Here is a 19,429-nt window from a genome sequence, read left to right as displayed (position 1 = left end):
ATCTATGGTTTTTTTGCATGGCTGTTAAATGTTCTTTCTGATTAGCTTATGTGGAAAGCATTTTCAAGTAATGATGTTTATTTATCTTGGAACAGATTAAAATTTATGTCTGGATTTGGTTCATTATAAATTTCATCTATGTCATCTCTTGTAAACTATTCTTAAAAACATTTATTCTTGAGTCATTAATTATTCTCATTGGTTTCCACCTTAGAGTATTAAGACTGTAAGACGCTATCTTATTTACACTATCTAAATGTACATCATGGTCAGAGAAAACTTTTGTTACATGGTACACAGTTATTTTCTTGCTTTTAGCTTATCAAAGAAAGCATTATCAATTAGGGTAGATAGAATGTCCCTCAAGTGTAGAAGAGACACTATCTGCAAAGTACAAAACAACAAGCCTAAATGTAAAAATAAAATTAAAAAAAAAAAAAAAAAGTAACTGAAGTTTCAGTGCTTCATGGCAATGTGAACACACTCAGCCAAGAAAAAATAGATGGATGAATGTTTTGTGGCGACAAACATTTTCATGTTTTCAAAGTCATTTTATGATTAGTTTCTGATGTGTACATTGTCTAGTGGTGCATTTTACAATTGATCAAAATTTCCTTGCCGTCAGGTTACTATTTGATGTTTCTGATGTGCACATTATTTAATGGTGAATTTTACAATTGATCAACATGTCCTGGCAATCAAGTTACTATTTGATGTTTCACTGTCATATCTGATATTTCACACACTGCTGACCTGTGAGCTCTAGAATATGTTTTAGTACTTTTTCCCACCGAGCGAGGTGGCGCAGTGGTTAGACACTGGACTCGCATTCGGGAGGACGACGGTTCAATCCCGCGTCCAGCCATCCTGATTTAGGTTTTCCGTGATTTCCCTAAATCACTCCAGGCAAATGCCGGGATGGTTCCTCTGAAAGGGCACGGCCAACTACCTTCCCCATCCTTCGCTAATCCGATGAGACCGATGACCTCACTGTCTGGCCTCCTTCCCCAAACAACCCCAACCCAGTACTTTTTCCAAACTTGTGCTGAATATTGGAAACGATTTATCTTTGTTTCGCTGTCTTTGGGGTATTTCTATGCATCCATATTAAAATTACTTGTTATACAAATATATAAAAGTGACTCAACCAAGCAAAAGAACTGTACGAATATTACATAGGATCATGTTAACATGAAACCTGTGAAATGTACCTGTACCAATTGCAAGAAGTCCATAAGAAACAAATTCATCAGTGAAACAGAAATTTATATTCTGATGAATAAGCTATAATGACAAAATCAGCATCTGTAATCTGACATGATTACTTTTCCCAAATCCAATTTCTTGTAGCCTTTCCGGTAAATCATTTTGTGACCACAAAAATTGATAATATGAATCATTGGTGTGAAGTTACAGTTTGTGTGTGCTAAGCTTTCCGAGTTATTTGCCCCTCACACTGAGGTCCAGAAATTTCTCACTTTGTTTTGTTACATTACTGTGACTTTGTGGCATTTGGAATCAACATAACTATTTTGGAAACAAGTTATAAGTGATACTTACAGTGAATTTTTTTTTTTAGTACACTTGTATCTTTACTTTTTGTGTATCCTTTCTTTGAAAGTTGGATATTTCACTGAAGACTGATCTAGGTAGCTCAATAACTGACACAGTAGCTTTTCAGTTGGCAGGAGAGGCTTCAGATAACCTGTCAGACCATTCAGATTAATTTTTATTAGCCATACAATGGTGGAGCTTCAGCAGTTGTCAGTTTTATTTTCAGACACACTCATAAAAAACTTTTATAGCTGTTACTGGTTTTGGAAATCTTCAGGTAACCAATCCAACAGAGAGAAAGATCATCATTACTGTATGTGAAAATCTTAAGGAAATAAAAACGTAAAAGATAAACGTGATAAAATAGTAATGAAGAACTGTGTCACTCACATTATATTCAGCTTCAAAAGCTCTTGATCTAAATGGAAAAGTTGTCTTTAGTTTCAGTAAATGGATCAAGAGCCACAGTACATGAATACCATGTGTTATTCTTTTTATGTTTTTAACACACTGACTTCAGTAATTCAATTTATGTGCTCTGGACATGCCTTTTCTCCACAATGAAATGTTTATTTTGCATTTATTATTTTCAGTACCTCAACCACTGATAGAACTGCATGTGAAACTCCTACGTAAAGCAAGGAAATCAGTATCAGGGGAACGATGGGAGCGTGCACTTATAAAATTCTGTCACACATACTCATCAAATCAAGATGGCTGGGAAATTGAACGTTTTGGCTACAAGAAAGCTCGACTTGGTGTGAAGTTGCGAGTGCTGAAGGTTTGTGTTTATGCTTTGAAAATTGTCAGAGTTATAACCTGTTTCTCCAGATGTGTTTATAATTGAAATATTGTGGTCTTCATTGATGAGTGACTTTAATAATATGTGTGTGGTGTTTGATGTGCAGTTTTCAGAAGTGTTTTTTGTCTTGATAGGTAAACAGTTTCTCAAATTGGCTTTTATTTGTCAAGGAAGATATGAATATTGCGTGTTCCTATATATTTAAAATCATAGTCGATATTTCACTCTGATTTTAAAAATGAGATGTCTTCATTACTGAACACAAATGACATGGCATTTGTGCAGGTCATAGAAAAACAAATTGTCTCTGAACTTTTATTTTCTGTCTGCATCATTTATTTGCTGAGGAGGTCATTAGGGATCTTTATCGAAACATAATTTTTCCCTTTGCAGGCTAAAGAGAAATTTTAATAAACATTTTTGGAACAGTGATTAAAATTTTTTGTTTTTGAAAGTCAGTCTTAATCGCACCATGTATGTTACAAGAACATTGGTGACTGGTTTCGGTCATACCACATGACCATCATCAGACGTGTAATTTAATTTAGAAAGTGATAGGAACCTTACTAGATTTACAATAAAATAAGACAAAATGCTTATAAGGATAAAATACAATAAGACCCATGGCATCCTTCGAAGATGGTAGGTGGAGCAGTCTTCTCAGCTGCTGTGATGTCAACTGGTGCCAGCAAGTGATGAGCATATGCTTAAGTACGAAGATGTTCCGCCTACGTCTTCTCCCTCCACCTCACATCAACCAATCAGTATAAAAATGGGTTCACATAATCATCAAAACGTATAAAAACAAAGTACAATAATAACATAAAAATAGTTATGTATAATATCTCTTTAAAACCATGGAATTGTATAAAATATCAATTAAAAGCTTTAAAATAACTGTACAGACGATGTATAGTCAGTGTGCCCTCTATGGGCTAAGGTGGTACTACCACAATGGTTTCAAAGTCAACAATGTTGTGGAGATCTTTGGCATTGCGGCATCATATCGATATGTGAGTTGTGACTCAACTGCAAGTATACATCTATGCTAGATTCAGTCTGTCTGTCTTTTATTAAAATGTCATAAAACTGATTTATTAAAAATGGAGTCAAATTTCGTTATATTTCTAGTTGGAAGTTTACGTACTGCCCTGCGGTACATTTTTGCCGTGGATACAACTGGGTTCTATGATTTTCTGAACAAGAGTACATATGTGCTCGTAGAATTTCGTCAAAGAAATCATAAAAATGTTTTTCACAAAAATCTAACTGTTCATTGAGATACACTGACAGTTCATCTCTATAATGGGCGTATATCTTGATCTCCCTCAAAATATTTAATAATAAGCCTTTATTAGCATAATGAAGGACTTGTAAATTCTGTTGTACCTCAACACCATTGTTGACTTTGAAACCATTGTGGTAGTACCACCTTAGCCCATAGAGGACACACTGACTATACATCGTCTGTACAGTTATTTTAAAGCTTTTAATTGATATTTTATACAATTCCATGGTTTTAAAGAGATATTATACATAACTATTTTTATGTTATTACTGTACTTTGTTTTTATACGTTTTGATGATTATGTGAACCCATTTTTATTCTGATTGGTTAATGTGAGGTGGAGGGAGAAGACGTAGGCGGAACATCTTCGTACTTAAGCACATGCTCATCACTTGCTGGCACCAGTTGACAGCACAGCAGCTGAGAAGAGTGCTCCACCTACCATCTTCGGAGGATGCCATGGGTATAACACGTCTTATTGTATTTTGTCCTTATAAGTATTTTGTCTTATTTTATTGTAAATCTAGTAAGGTTTCTATTACTTTCTAAATTAAATTACAGGTCTGATGATGGTCATGTGATATGACTGAAACCGGTCACCCATGTTGTTGCAACATACATGGTGTGATTAAGACTGAATTTTAAAAACAAAAAATTTTAAAGAGACATTGTTGTGAACAGTACATGTAATTTTTGTTCATTTTATGTTAATGATGCTGTTAATGACAAACTTGGTAGAATATTAAATAGATTAACAGACTGTTATTTATAGAGTTGCCTTGAAGAGATTTGATCATTTATAAGATGTATAATCCACAAGTTTTTGTGTGATAAAGGCTCCAGGAATTCTTGTAACATTAAATTTAGAGATCTGCACTTTTCAGACAGTTAACACTCAAACTTATACCAGTTACATAATGAGATAGAATGAGAATGAAGGGTGTTTTATCTAGAATTGCAGAAATACTATATGTGAGAGAGTAAAAGAGACAGTAACACTATGTCTGACAGTTTGAAGCAAAGGATGGAAGAAAAAGAGTAAAATTTCTTCTGGAAATTATACACTCAGGAGAAACATTGTGCTTTAACCCAAAAAGAGAGGGAAATGTAGCTGCAATAAGCAGATGTGGTGAGCACTCCATCTTAATGCAGAAGAGTGCTATTTTCCTATTGCATTTTGTGTTTTAGTTCTTCATGAGTTCTCTTCTTCCATCTGGTTTGCTGTAGTATTAGGTCCTCTTTGTGCTTATCATAATCTTCTGTTGTTTCCATTATCTGTGTTCTGAAATTGTAAATGAAAGTCAGACTAAGAATGTTTCATTATAATTAGCTGTCATTTATATTTTTGTTGAGAAAAAGTTTACCTTTATTGGTGGTAATTTAATGCATGCAAAATTAATATTTTCAGTCATGTGATACTTTTAATAGTTTCTTTCAAAATTCATTGTTTTTGATCACTTTGTCACTAATTCTCCTTTTGTACAAATTGTGGGGATAAAAGTAACTGCCGGTTAGAGGAAAATATTATTTGAGAATGAGTTAATGATTGCCTCCATTTGCTTATTACATTTAAAAAGATGGTAGTTTCTTAATTTGTTATTGCCCTTTTTCTCACAGACCCTGCTGGAACAACAGTTTGATCTGAATGCAAAGTTCAAAGCAGAGATCAACCGTTTGAGTGCTATGGAGCTACGCAGCAGTCCTCTTGGCCGTGACAAGCTGGGACAGACATATTGGTGCCAGCTGGACGAAGCATGCAATTTACGTGTATACCGGGAGGATCTAGATGATGAGACATGGGAAGTGGTTGCAAGGTATAATTAACAGCTTGATAACTTATCTTCTAAATGTCTGACTTCTTTGCTGTGCTATAAGGCAGGGATGTAATTTTTTGATTACTGATTTAGTATTTTTAGTCATCTTTAGATTAGAATGTTTGTTTTGCAGAATATTGCATCCTAGTAATTGATGTGGTATGATTTCATTGCACTCACATATAATCAATTGAAGTTTTTTGAGATTATATTTGTTTGAGCACCATGAACTAATCACACGTATATTAAATGAAAATAGTTACCACCACAGACACAATATCTGAAAAGCTGTTAGATGAGACTCCTGTAATGCGTAAGTCCATCTACATCTACATACATACTCTAGAAACCAGTGTGAAGTGCATGGCAGGGGGTACTTGTTAATGTTGTACCACATGTTAGGGTTTCTTCCTGTTCCGGCTGGGTATGGAATGTGGGAAGAATGACAGCTTTAACACACTTATGTGTGCTATAATTAGTCAGTCCTGACTTTGCCATCTCTACTGGACTGACACATTAGGGGGCTGAAATATGTTTTTAGATTCTTCACTTAAGGGGGGTAGGACGTGAAACTGGCTGACTTGGAGCAGGAGAGGCACCACAAGACATTTTAATTTACACTGCCTATACTTTCACAAATAAATTAATAAAACTTTGTTTGCGTGACCAGGAAGGATTCAGGATTCACACATATAGCAGAGGAAGTTCCAAAACCCAACAAAACAATTTTTTTTTTTTTTTACATGTGAAATTTCATCTTTTTTTTCACTATTGGCTGCATTTGTTGCTGTAGCTACACTTTTCTTCATAAGTAAGAGAGATTCTTCGATGAATTTTGCAGAGCATACAAACCATACTTACAGGTGTATGAAACTCTAGAATTTCCCAAATCTGTTAAAAACTGTGGTAAAAATTGAAATAATTAACTATAAAATTTGAGTTTTCTCTAAACTCAAAGTTTAAAACGTAACAGCCCATTCATTTTTCTATATATTAAATAAATTCTAGAGTTTCATACACCTGTAAGTATGATTTGTAAGCTGTGCAAAATTCATTGAAGAATCTCTCTTACTTATGAAAAAGTGTGCCTATAGCAGCAAATGCAGCCAACAGTAAGTGAAAAAAAACATGAAATTTCACATTTAAAAAATATTATTTTTTCGTGTTTTTAAACTTCCACGGCTATGAGTGTGAATCCTGAATCCTTCCTGGTCATGTTGACAAAGTTTTATGAATTTATTTGTAAAAGTATAGACAGTGCAAATTAAAATGTCCTGTGGTGCCTCTCCTTCTCGAAGTCAGCCCGTATGACATCCTAACCCCTTAATACTGGTTCTTGAACCTTTGCATGTTGGATTTCACGGGATAATTGGTACCTATGTTCAAGTGTCTGCTAAATCAGAGTTTCAGCATTTCTGTGACTCAACACGTGCAAGTCAAACAAATCTCAGTATCTTCTGTTAGCCCTATTTGGTATGAGTCCCATACACTTGAATGCTATTCTACAGAAGTTCACGTGAGTGTTCAGTAAACAAGACTATTTTCCCAGTATTCTGTCAATGAACTGAAGTCTGCTACCAGCTTTACCTATGACTGAGCCTATTATTCCATTTCATATCCATTCAAATTGTTACATCCAGATATATGTATGTTTTGACTTATTCCATTTGGGACTCATTGATGTTGTAGTCATAGATTACTACTTTTCTGCATTTCATGCTGTACACAATTTTAGATTTCTGGAGGTTGAAAACAAGTATGCCAATCTTCACACCACTTTCAAATATTATTTACATCTGACTGCATATTTGAACAGGTATTTCAGATAGTACTTCATAATAGGCAATGACACCACCTGCAAAAAGTCTAAAGTTTACTCTAAATATTGTCTGCCAGGTTATTCATATATAATACAAGCAGCAAGGTCCCCTATGCATCTGCCTGAAGTTGCTTTCACATCTCTTGATGACCCTCCAGGTGAGATAACATGTTGCACCCTCAGTCCAATCACAAATTTTGTTTGATACCTATATAATTGTGTTTTTGGTAATAAAAGTTGGTGTGATACCAAGTCAGATGTTTTTCACAAATCAAGAAATATTGCATCCTCCTGATTTCCATGATCTGTTGCTTTCAGAATGTCATGAGGAAAGAACAAGTTTGGTTTAGTGTGATCAACATTTTTCTGAATCTGTGGTACTTGGGATGTGTGAGATTATTCTATTCAAGATACACCATTACATCTGAGCTCAAAATATGTTCTAGAATTCTACAATGAATGGACACCTGTGATTTGGATGTCAGTTTTGTAGATCACTTCTCCCACCTATATTGTAGATTGGTGTGATCTGTGCTTCATTCCAACTATTTGGCACAGTTTTCTGTCCATCATGTATGTTGTGGAGTGCCCCCATAATAGGGACATATTTTGACCAAAGTATCCATCCATGACTACCTGTACCACCTGACACCAGGGAGACATCATTAAGGAGCTTAAACATATGTACAGAAGACACCAAATTATTTGCCTCGAGGGGGGGGGGGGGGCTGCAGATAAATGTCATGACATACTTCTTAGCTTAGTAGAACACTTCTCTTGAACACTGAGCCAATTGGAACAGTGGTTAAGACACTGAATTTGTGTTTGGGAGGAACTGGCTTCAAATTCCCCTACGGCTATCAATATTTAGATTTGCAATGGTTTTTCTAAATTGCATAAGTCAGATACCAGAATGGTTCCTTTGATAAGAATAGAAACAGTTTCTATCCCCGTATTTCTCTGGTTTGTGCTTGTGCTCCATCTGTAATGTAGACAAGATGTTAAATCCTAAGCTGCCTTTTTGCCTCCTCCATCAGCCAGAAACCGCCTTTTCACATAAAATACACCACTTTTTAAAAATTTACTATTGATAGGCTGGTGGGATATACTTTGACAAGTGGTGTAATTTACAGGTAAGAACTCATTTGATGAGTATATTGAGAAATGTGCAGGATAAGCCAAGGTTTCAAATTTCTGCTCTTAAAACTTAGATATGCATATGGGTTGGTATGTCATCTACTAAACAACATTTTAATTAAAAAACAGTTTGTGTTATAAAGGGAAGAACAACATAGATTTGCGCAAAACATATTTTATAAGATTATGGAAATTAAAGCTGTGTCGTCTTTTCCTCTTCACCCCATTTTTATCTTTGCTTTTGAAATTTAGGACGTGGGGGGGGGGGGGGGGGAGATATTTACAAACCAAAATAGCACCCTGCACACACACACACACTCACACACACACACACACACACACACACACACACACACACACACCAGTTCAGTATCAGTTTGAAGAAAGTCAACATGTAATGAATATTGACAAGTAGTAGGTATGCCAAGGGGCATTCTTGTGCAGTCTGAAAACTATTTCTGTACTATTCTAATTGCAGTTGAAAATGTCACATGGCTCGAGGTCTGTGGTTCCCGACCTGGGATTAGTTCTCTAATATTTATTACATCACCATTGTCATCATCGGCTGTTTGATGTTCAGCAGTGGATAAAGGCTTCCTGAAGATACACCCATGCTGCTTCATCATACTTCCCAGAGTGATCATTCTCTGATTCAATATGTTGTTGCATTAGATTTTTTTATCTGTGGAATCCAATAAACAACATCTTTGCTCCATCTACTATCTCTTTGCCTGGCTACATATTCCACTTGCACCCATTTCATTTTCATTACAAAGATAATTATTTTTTCCACTCTAGTTTGTTCCCAGATCCATTTCTTTATTTTCTTCTCATATCTTATAATTCTGACCTTGAATCTCTAGATTTCTTGCTGAACACTGCTCACTTTTTTTAATTGTTTCAGCATTTAATGTCTGTTCCTCACTGCCGTTATAATACATACAAATTATAAAGTTCTAATTTCGGACACAATGGATACTTTGTTTTGAAAACTAATTTCCCAAATACACTCCAGTCCTTTTGCTTTTTCTGTTCATTACTTTTGCTGTTCATATAGTTGTTGTATGATCATAGTAGTTATCATCAATAATAGATTCTATTAACAATTTTGAGACTATTTTCTTGGCCTCTGTGAGGTCAGTACATTGAAAGTAGACATAAGGTATAGCCAAACTACCAGCAACATTTTGGCAGAAGGTTGGTGACGAGTATCCATTATTAATGGGAAAAGGTATACAGGGCAACCATTCACCACAACTTGCAGGTGTTAGATTTCCATGTACAATAGCAATATTAACAAAAGTGAGGAATCAAATGAACTTGGGGCATTGGATGACATCAAACAGAATATTAAAAAAATGACTGTTGCCATTGCCAGTTGTCTTATTGACTCATTAATTCTTTGTTTGACAAAAACCTAGAAAAACATGAAAGTTTTACTTGTTTTAAAATTTACATTTTATCAACTCTTGTTACTTTAAAAGTAGTGGCATTAACTTTTATTTTTCAATCTAAAGTTAAATTAGGTGCTGAATTTTGTTGGGACTATTGACTAATATCTTATCTGGTTCAAGGGTAATTGTTTCAGAATGAGTGGGAACAATTTCTCTAGGCTTTAAACCATTCCATTACCAATGTTCCTTCAGTTCGCAATGTTTAATTCTTGTTCCCATCCAATGTAAAACTATATCCTCTTAGTTAAAAAATTGTGGGTCATATTATAAATTGGAAGCATTAGTATTTTTGTTGTTTTATGAATATAGTTTTTTTTAATAATTTTGAGTTACCTATTGTAAAGATTGTTCTTCACATTCCCTCCACCCATGCCACTTATATGAAATAAATACGAGCTCCTTGTGCTCCCTCTCCTGCCCCATTTCCCCCCATATCCTGGATACACTCATGGCCGTAGAATTATGTCTTTTCTGTTAATCTTTTGTGTTTTTGTTTCCTTTGTTTATATTACATTTTTCTCCTTTTCTCTTAAAAAAACCTTTGGTCTGGTCCATGCTACATTTTGGTGGCATTGTGTAATGTTCTTCCTTCTTTTAATTCTCTGTGCTGCAAAATTCAAAAACTTGGGATTTCATGTTCTTTTTAATTTAACAGAAGTACCAAATTGTTTACTACTTGTAAAGTTTTGTTATTTCATCTATATTTTGTTATGTTGAAGATTGCATCGGAAAAATAATGAATTATTGCTTATAGTTAGTTTGTATGGGAACTGCTTGTACTCCTTTGGAGAACTAAGCGAATTGGGGCATCTGTTCTGAAAGGATGACTAGTGTTTTTTTCAAAGTATTATACTATTTTGAAATGTATGATAGCTCAAGATAAGTACTGGTGTTGGTTCAATGTCAATCCTAAAGCAAAGTACATTAACTAGTTTTCCTTTGTTGTTTTTTCATTGAATCCCTGCTATTTTCTTTACAGTGACCGAGAAGGCTTAGTGCAACTGATATCACAGCTGTCATCAAATGATCCATTTCGAAGTGGATCAGAAGTTGTAAATGAAGATAGCAACAGCCTTGGAGTGGACAAACCGGTAACTGATACTGGCCAGCCAAAATCCTCATGTTCAAAAGATGGTGATGGTGATGATGCTGATGATAATGATGAAGAATTTCAAGAAATTCCTTCAAGTGACTTGGAGGAAGATGATTCTGATTATGACAGTGATAACAAACATCAGAAAGAAGACATCAAACTTGGCAGTGATAGCAAACATCAGAAAGAAGATGCTAAACCTAGCAGTGATAGCAAACATCAGAAAGAAGACACTAAACCTAGCAATGATAACAAAAATCGCAATGAAGACGTTAAACCTAATGTTAGTGACAAACATCAAAAAGGAGACTTTAAACCTAGCAGTGATGTCAAACATCAGAAAGAAGATGTAAAAACTGACAGTGATACTGAACATCAGAAAGAAGACATTAAACTTGGCAGTGACATCAAAGATGAGAGAGAAGATAAAAAATGTGACAGTGATAGCAAACTTCATAAAGAAGACATTAAACCTGGTAGTGATAGCAAACACCAGAAAGAAGACATTAAAACTGAAACTGCAGGGCTTTCAGCTTGTGAAGCAATTCTTTCAGAGGAAAAGGGGGAAATCAAGGTAGAAGAAGGGACTGCACATGATGCTGAAGTAAAACAGGGTAGTTCATCATCACCATCCTGCACAAATTTTGAAAAAAGTGAAACATTAGAAGAGAAAATCCAAGTGTCTGAAGACATGAAAAGTAGTTGTGTAGAAAGATCATCTGATTCCCCTGATAACAAGAATTCAAGTAGGGAAAAAGTGTTAGCAGATAGTAATGTAACTCTATCTAACGAAAATGTAGATTCAGATTATATAACATCTGAAAATAGAGTGTGTGACAACAATTTATCTGAGGAGGAACAAAAAACTGATGAGCAATCTTCATCTACAGAATCGAAGATTGTCGCTGACATATCTCACGACCCAAAACCTTCACCTAGTGCACATTCTCTCATTTCTTCAAAAGAAGAAACTATTTTGGGTGCACCTGCCAGTGATTCACCTAAGGAATTCAATAAAGATGTATGTTGCGCATCAGTAAAAAGAAGTATCACATCTACAGATGATGTAGTACCAGCTAAACGTTTATGTGAAACCAGTTTAGAGAAAGAAACTGAACCAGAAGTAGGTGAAGCTATAGAGGAACCTGTAATGGTAATAAGTGGTGAAGGATCAGGGAAAGAATGTGATACAGGTAACCCTGTGAAACACGGAGACAGTAGTGAAAGTGATGTGGAAGTAACTGAAGCTATAGAAGAAACCATAATGTTAATATATGGCAAAGGAGCAGGGAAAGAATGTGATACAGGTAACCCTATGAAACACAGACAAAATAGTGAAAGTGATCTGGAAGTAAGTGAAGCTGTAGAAGAACCTATAATGGTAATAAGTGGTGAAGGATCAGGGAAGGAATGTGATACAGGTAATCCAGTGAAACCAGGAGATAGTAATGATAACGAACAAGGAAAAAATGCAGATACAATGGATTTGAGTAAAAAAGAGAATTTGTCATCTGAGGAGGCTGTGTCAGAGAATTCAAGCTGTGGTAATCTTGAAGTGAGTCATACACCAGATAAAGTGTCTGATGAAAATGTTTCTGTTATCAACTCCAAATCCAAAAGTCTGGAAGAATCAGTCAGCCAGAAAAAGTTGCACAGAGAAAAATGCGGTGCAAGCAGCTCTCAGCATTCACAATTAGCATTTCCATCAAGTTGTATTGCAGATATCTCAGTCAATTCAGAGGCTAACAAACCTATTTCATATCAAGAATGCCCTCCTGAGATGAAAGTATCAACACACAATGCAAGTCAGAGTACAACTAGAAACAAAAGTTTATCTGGAACAACCAGTGAGACTGTGACTGACAGTTCAAATAGGACAACAGATATGAAACAACTGAATACGGCAGGCCTTTTAAATACAACAGAACATAATCCACATATTGATAGCACACTAAAAGAAGAAAAACGTGGGCACAATATTAGTTCTGAAACTGATGGCCCTGAAATGGCGGAAAATGTTGGCAAACTTAATGTATCATCTGCAGTAACTTCCATTACTGATGAAGAAAAGCCGGTAGATACAAACCATGCATATTCCTCTGCATCATCAGTGGATCTTACAAAAAAGTGTTTGCCAGAGGATGGTGAGAAAGTGAGCAAAACAAATTTTGCTCAACAACCATCAATTAAAAATGTACCAAAATTATGGAGCATAGACACAATATGTGCCGCAAAAGAAGAAGGTGACAGTGATAAGTCTGAGTTAAGTGTACCAAGCAGTAAAGCCATTGATACCCAGGCTGTTACAAAAATTGTTGGGGAATCGCGTGAGACCTCTACTCTAATTAATAACTCTCCTGCTGATAGTCTCCCCAAATGTGTTTCAAGGTGGGATGTTGGTAAACCAGAAAGTTCGTTATCAGGTGAATGTTGTAAAGAAAAAAAGAACTCAGATAAAGCAGCTGGTGCCAAAAACCCCAATTCTTATACAAATGAGAATGTTAAACCAGAAGTGAAAGAATCCAACAGTCTACCTAGAAATACAGAAACTGAGATTGCTGGTGCCTATGTTTCTGAACCATTGACATCACTGACTGCAAGTCAGGTAAACTCAGAAGGGAAAGCAGCTACTGAAACTTCAAGTTCCTCTGCGTCTAAGGATTTGACAACCCAAGGCACTGAATGCAAAGATAAGGAACAGTCTGAATTTGGCTCTGTCAAAGTTGGGAAAACTGAACCAGACTCTCATACAGCTTGTAATTCTATTCAACACTCAGGCATGCTACGGGAATCACCTTCTGAAAGTTCTAGATACTCAGATAGGACAGATATGAAGTCCAGCATGTCTAACAATAAGGAAACTGGAAGTGGCAAAGCAAGTACTAACAGCAATGGAAGAGAAAGTGATGTGTCCCACGATAGAAAAATAGAAATAAAAGCTCCACAACTTACTGTTGAGTCTTTGAAATCAGGTGTTTTGTCTGACATGAGAAGCAAATCACTTGAAGATAGTGTGGCAACTACACTTGAAAGTAGTGAAAGTAAAATAAAATCCTTACATAAGTCAGAGCTGATAAGTGGTAGGGATACAAGTGATAGTGAAGGTAGCAGAACAAATAGGTCACTAACCCATGCTGGTGCAGCCACGTATGATCCACTGAATTTGGAGCTACCTTCAAATAACAGTTGTACAGCACAAGTGCCAATACAGAAGGAAACAGCAAGAAATTCCAGCAAGGAAGAATTTGCCCAAAAAACAAATAAAGAGTCAGATATTGTTAGTTCTCAGAATCATAACAAATTATCTACTTACAGAGTAGACATGCATGCTTCTGCTTCTGCCTTGTCTCAGAATAAATTCAAAACTGGGAATGAAATTGACTGTGGTGCTTCAGTTACCCATGTACAACATAAATTGTCTGAGGACAGAATTTTCAAAGAAAGTAAATACCTGCCAGATTCACTTGACATATCAGCTTCGACGATTGACTCAAATAAAAAGACTGACATAAGTACAACAAAAGCCGATTTGGAGACCAGTGCTAGAGATCATTTGGGAAATATTTCAAATTTCTCTGTCTGTAACAGTTCTGTGACAATCGAAGCTATACCACTGACAAAAAATTCGCAAAAAAATTGTCCTAAGAATTCAGATGATGAGTTTGTAAAACCTTTAAATCTTGAAAAGAATAGTATGCTTGATAAGATTAGAGGTCGATCAGTTTCTGACAACATAAGTATATTGCCAAGTACTTTAAAATCGAGAGATGTACATGCTGCTAAATCACAGCAATCTGTGTCTGCAATGGGGAAAAATAGAAGAAAATCTGTTGAAAGTATAACAATGGGTATAATGAGCAAACTGGCAGCTAGGGAACACCAGAAAACTGCTCAAATTAAGAGTATAGATGAGGTTATGGCAAATAATATTCCTGATCCTCATAAAACACCAGGAAAAGTCACTGCCATTTCTTCTGATGCACGAGTTTTAGATAGTAAAGATTATCAACCACTGAATTTAGACAAAATGTCAGAAAAACAAAGTGGTAGTAGAGCAAGTGATTTCAGCAAACCAGTCGAATTTCAGCCACCGTCCAGTATCCCAAAGAAACACTGCAATCTTGGGTTTCCTCCTGAAGCCATTCATCAGATGGGCCTCCCTCCATTACCAAGTGCTATGTTGGATCCGCTGAGGCAATTAACGAATTTAGCACTGCTCAGTCAAAATCCTGCAGATGCAGCATTCCTCAGCAATTCCTTGGCTAAGAGGTTTGATGACATAGCATCACGAAGAGACGTGGAATCACTTGGACTAGAATTGTTAAAGAAAAGTATGGATGGAAGAGGTATTGATCCAGCAATTGCTCTAGACTTACAAATGATGGGAAAATTTGCTGCTGATAGAAAAACAATGTTGGAATCTCAGATGAAAATCCCTGAAATGCATCTTCCTGGTATAGAAAAAACATTTAATGCCTTTCCAGCTGAGAAGTTGAATATGAAGGACTCTGCTGATATTAGCAATTTAATGAAGGCAACTGATGTAAGCAAACTAGCTGAATTGTCACTTCTAAAAAATTTTGTTTCTGAACCTTTAGCGGTGAAGGAACAAGCTTGGTTATGTGGCAGTGGAGTGCCACTACACAATAAAGCTGAAATGCAGGGGCATTTTAATCTTCCATATGGTGCTAATGCTGCCACTCACTTGTATGACGAGAAAATGAGATTGTTATCAGGTGCAAGTAATACATCAGTGAGAGAGAAAGGTGAGAGTAAAAGGTTAAATGAAGAAGTAAAGCACAGAGACAACAGGCATGTCAAGAGAACAGAAACTAGAAGGGAACTTGGAATTGAAAATATAAGAAATAAGAGTTTGGCTTATTATAGTACTGTGAAAGATTTGTCTAATATTCATAGGGACCATGACACAAGCAAGGCTTATCCGTATGGAATGCCTGTCCCTTCGAGAGGTTCTGTAGTTCCACCACCAAAAAGCAAGGACAACCCATTAGAAAACCTTCCACAAGATCTAACAGTATCGTCATCAAAACATGGAACAAATTTATCTCTCAAGTCACCTGACATAACCATGAAAGCAACAGAATTATCCGCTCCACTAAAAAGTGAAGCAATTCCATTGGTGAAAGGTGCACCATATAAGAATATATCTATTGAAAGTTTGAGTGATGAAGCAGTGGCCAAAGATTACTCATCACTGAGCAATGTAAATATCAAGAAACAGGGAGTATCTCAGAAATTTAATACAATTCCAGTTTCACAAAACTTAACACCACAGAACTTTGAAAAATGTACTGTACCACAAACTTTCCAGGCAAATGTGGCTGACAGGGCATCTGAAAATATGAAACCACTGGACATGAAGTTACCAACACCAACAGAGGCTCCAAAAGAAAAGATTCATTATGGTCTGAAGGTCAAGCCACTGGAGAAACTCTCAGAAGTAAAACTATCTGAAATTGTAGACATAGCCAAAGAAAATGTACCAGATAGTAAGTGTTCAATAGATGAGGTTGTTATTTGTTCCAAATCAGAAACACAAAATTTAGACAGTTCAAAAAATACTCCTTCGGAGAAACTGGACACATTAACATACCCAGTGCTAAAGCCAGAAGCAGAAAAACCTTTTACTAATGGAATTAAAGTTGTACCACTTGAACGATTGAGTGAGGCTAGTTCAGTGGGTGATATCTGTGGTGCAACAGATAACACACCAGTTTCAGAGACTGTTTTACCGGACACCATAACTGAGCAGAAACTGAATGAAGATAAGTCAGTGGTTGAGCCTGTCAGCAGCAAGGTTCATACACAGCTTCCAGTGAACAAGGAAAGCTCAGGTGATGCAGTAACTGAAAAAAAGAATGATACTGCCTCCGAGGAAAAATGTCAGTCTGAAGTAGTGATTGCTAAAGACTGTGTGAAAAATTCTTCTGATGCAAGGTCGCCCTCTTCAAAATGTGTCCCTTCAGAAGAAGATGAAAAAAGAAAAAGCTGTGATCAAAGACCCATTGTGGGGAAAATACAAGTTAGATCTTTTGCCAAAGAATGTAAGCAGAAATTGTCAACTTCTGAGAAAAAAAATGCTTCTGAAGAAAGGGAACAAACATGTCCAGAAAAGGAGACAAATAAGTTGTCTGCTGCATCTGTAAAATTACCTAAGTGCAAGTCACCTGAAGTCAAAGAGTCCGAGGATACTACACATCAGACAGAGAAAAAAGGTGGAGCACAGAGCTGTAGACCTGAGACCTCTGCATCAGTGATTGAAGGAAAGGAATGTGAGCCTGTTACAAATTTTGAAGATAACAGCAATGAACACAAAAAATCACAGTCATCAAGAAACAGTTCTGAGGGTACTGCAATAAAGTTAAAACTTAGAAGTAGGAGAAAGGCACCTCTGGAACCTATTCGTAGTGACTCACCTGAGGAAATGGAACTAGTTAATGATAAAGGGAAGACAAGTAAACCTGCTGTTAATGAAAAAATTAAAATTACTGCTGCTGAAAGCAGTGAAAGTACTTCAAATACAGGAAGGGCCCCCGTTAAAAAATCAGCAGATGGTAAGTTGACTGATGCTGTTAGAGGTAAGCCAAAATCCACAGCGACAGATATGAAATGTGAGCTAATTACCTCAGAGACACGTGGTAGTGTTAAAGAGAAAATCCCTACAGTAGAAGTCATTCGCCTGAAGATAAAATCACCAAGGTCCATTAATGAAAATTTGTCTTTTGATTTCCACGAAACTGTTAGGCGTGATGTACCTGTTGATAACAAAAATAAACACACAGCTGAACCAGTCATTGCAGGCAAAAGAAGAAGAGGCAGGTCAGGGAGATTTGTAAAAAGTCCAAATGCTGAAAGTGTGAAGACTCCTGTCGGGAAACATGAACCTAGTGATGCTGATGCAGATACAGATCCCGAGCACGTAGTGAGTAATGTGAAACGTACAAAACCTGCCCGAGGTGGAAGAAGAGCATTGGAAACACGCACAAGGTCCAGTAGAGAAACAGCTCTTAGAAAGCAGGAGACAGTAGAGGTGAGCAGCAGTGATGATGGCTGCAGGGATAACTTACAGCTACAGATGCGGCTTGGAGAAATTTCGACAGATGACTCTCAAGATCGATCCGCTGTTCAAGCTCGTGGTGCTGCTAGGAAAGGTGGAGCACGAAATAAAGTCAAAGCACGTGCTAGAGGTGGCAAAGCTACCAGAGGAAACCGTGGAGGACGTGGAAAAAGTTTTGGTTCTGTTTCCAGCACAAGAACACCTGTTGATAGCCCACCGCCAAGCAGTGATACTCAATCAGATGCTGCAAAGACGAATAAACGTGGTCAGAGAAGTAAGTAACTTTATACAGCTTGTAGTTAATAGCTGCATTTTCCGAGATTTTTATGTGTGGTATTCATTGCAGTGTATAGAGGAAATAAATAAGTTCATTAAAAACAATAATGAGATATCCTGGGTACACTACAAATAATGGACGGAGTAAAGGTAACAACTCACCATACAACTGAACCATTGAGCTGTAGTGCCAGGTTGTCCAAAAGCTGAAGTTTTCAGCCTTGTCTACGTACCTATCAATCACGCAACATGTCAGCTGTGCAGTGAGTTGTTACCCATTTGTTTATGTATGTAGAGAATAAGACTGGTCGTATCACATTTTGTTGTGGCAGTCCTGATGGTACCCTTGCCTCTGATGAACACTCACCTTCGAGTAAAACCGATTCCATACACTTGTATCTTCATTAACAGTTTGCAAAGGGGCACCATGTCAAATGCTTTTTCGAAATCTAGAAGTATGGAATCTACCAGTTGCCCTTCATCTGTAGTTCATGGTATATCATGCAAGAAAAGGACTAGCTGAGTTTGGCAAGAGCAATGCTTTCTAAATCCATGCTGATTTGTGGATGGAAACTTATCTACTTCAAGCAAATTTATTGTAGTCAGACTGAGAATATTTCTAAGAATTCCACATCAAACCAATGTTGAGGATATAGGTTTGTAATATTGTGGGTCTGTTCTTTTGCCATTCTTATATACAGAAGTCACCTGTGCTTTTTTCCAGTCACTTCACTCACAAATACTTCTCCCACAGTTTGGCTATTGGCACCTGCATGGCACCATCCTATGCCAACTTATTCATGGGCCAACTAGAGGAATCCTTCCTAAATGCTCAGAATCCCAAGCCCCTCACCAGATTCAGGTTCATTGATGACATCTTTGTGATCTGGATTGAGGTTGTGGACACCCTATCCACATTCCTCTAGAACGTCATCTCCCCCATTTGCATCATGTCATCTTACTCTAACCCAAAGGCCACATTCCTTGGTGTTGACCTCCACCTCAAAGATGGATGCATCAGTACCTCCCTCCATATCAAACGTACTAACCATTAGCAATACTTCCACTTTGACAGGTTCCACCCATTCCATACCAAGAAGTCCCTTCCATACAG

General features: G+C 36.8%; 1 protein-coding gene across 1 annotated transcript in view; it reads left to right on the top strand.

Annotated features, from left to right (window-relative positions):
- Positions 1 to 19,429, top strand: part of LOC124596114 — a 147,662-nt gene that overhangs the window by 21,446 nt on the left and 106,787 nt on the right. The window contains exons 2-4 of the mRNA XM_047135128.1: positions 2,148 to 2,335; positions 5,262 to 5,458; positions 10,848 to 18,313. Of these exons, the coding sequence (XP_046991084.1) occupies positions 2,148 to 2,335; positions 5,262 to 5,458; positions 10,848 to 18,313 (7,851 nt within the window). The remainder of the gene's footprint in view (positions 1 to 2,147; positions 2,336 to 5,261; positions 5,459 to 10,847; positions 18,314 to 19,429) is intronic.

The sequence above is a fragment of the Schistocerca americana genome, chromosome 2 (genome assembly GCF_021461395.2).
Source record: "Schistocerca americana isolate TAMUIC-IGC-003095 chromosome 2, iqSchAmer2.1, whole genome shotgun sequence".
In the NCBI taxonomy this organism is placed as follows: Eukaryota; Metazoa; Arthropoda; class Insecta; order Orthoptera; family Acrididae; genus Schistocerca; species Schistocerca americana.
This window is presented reverse-complemented; position numbering and strand designations above follow the sequence as displayed.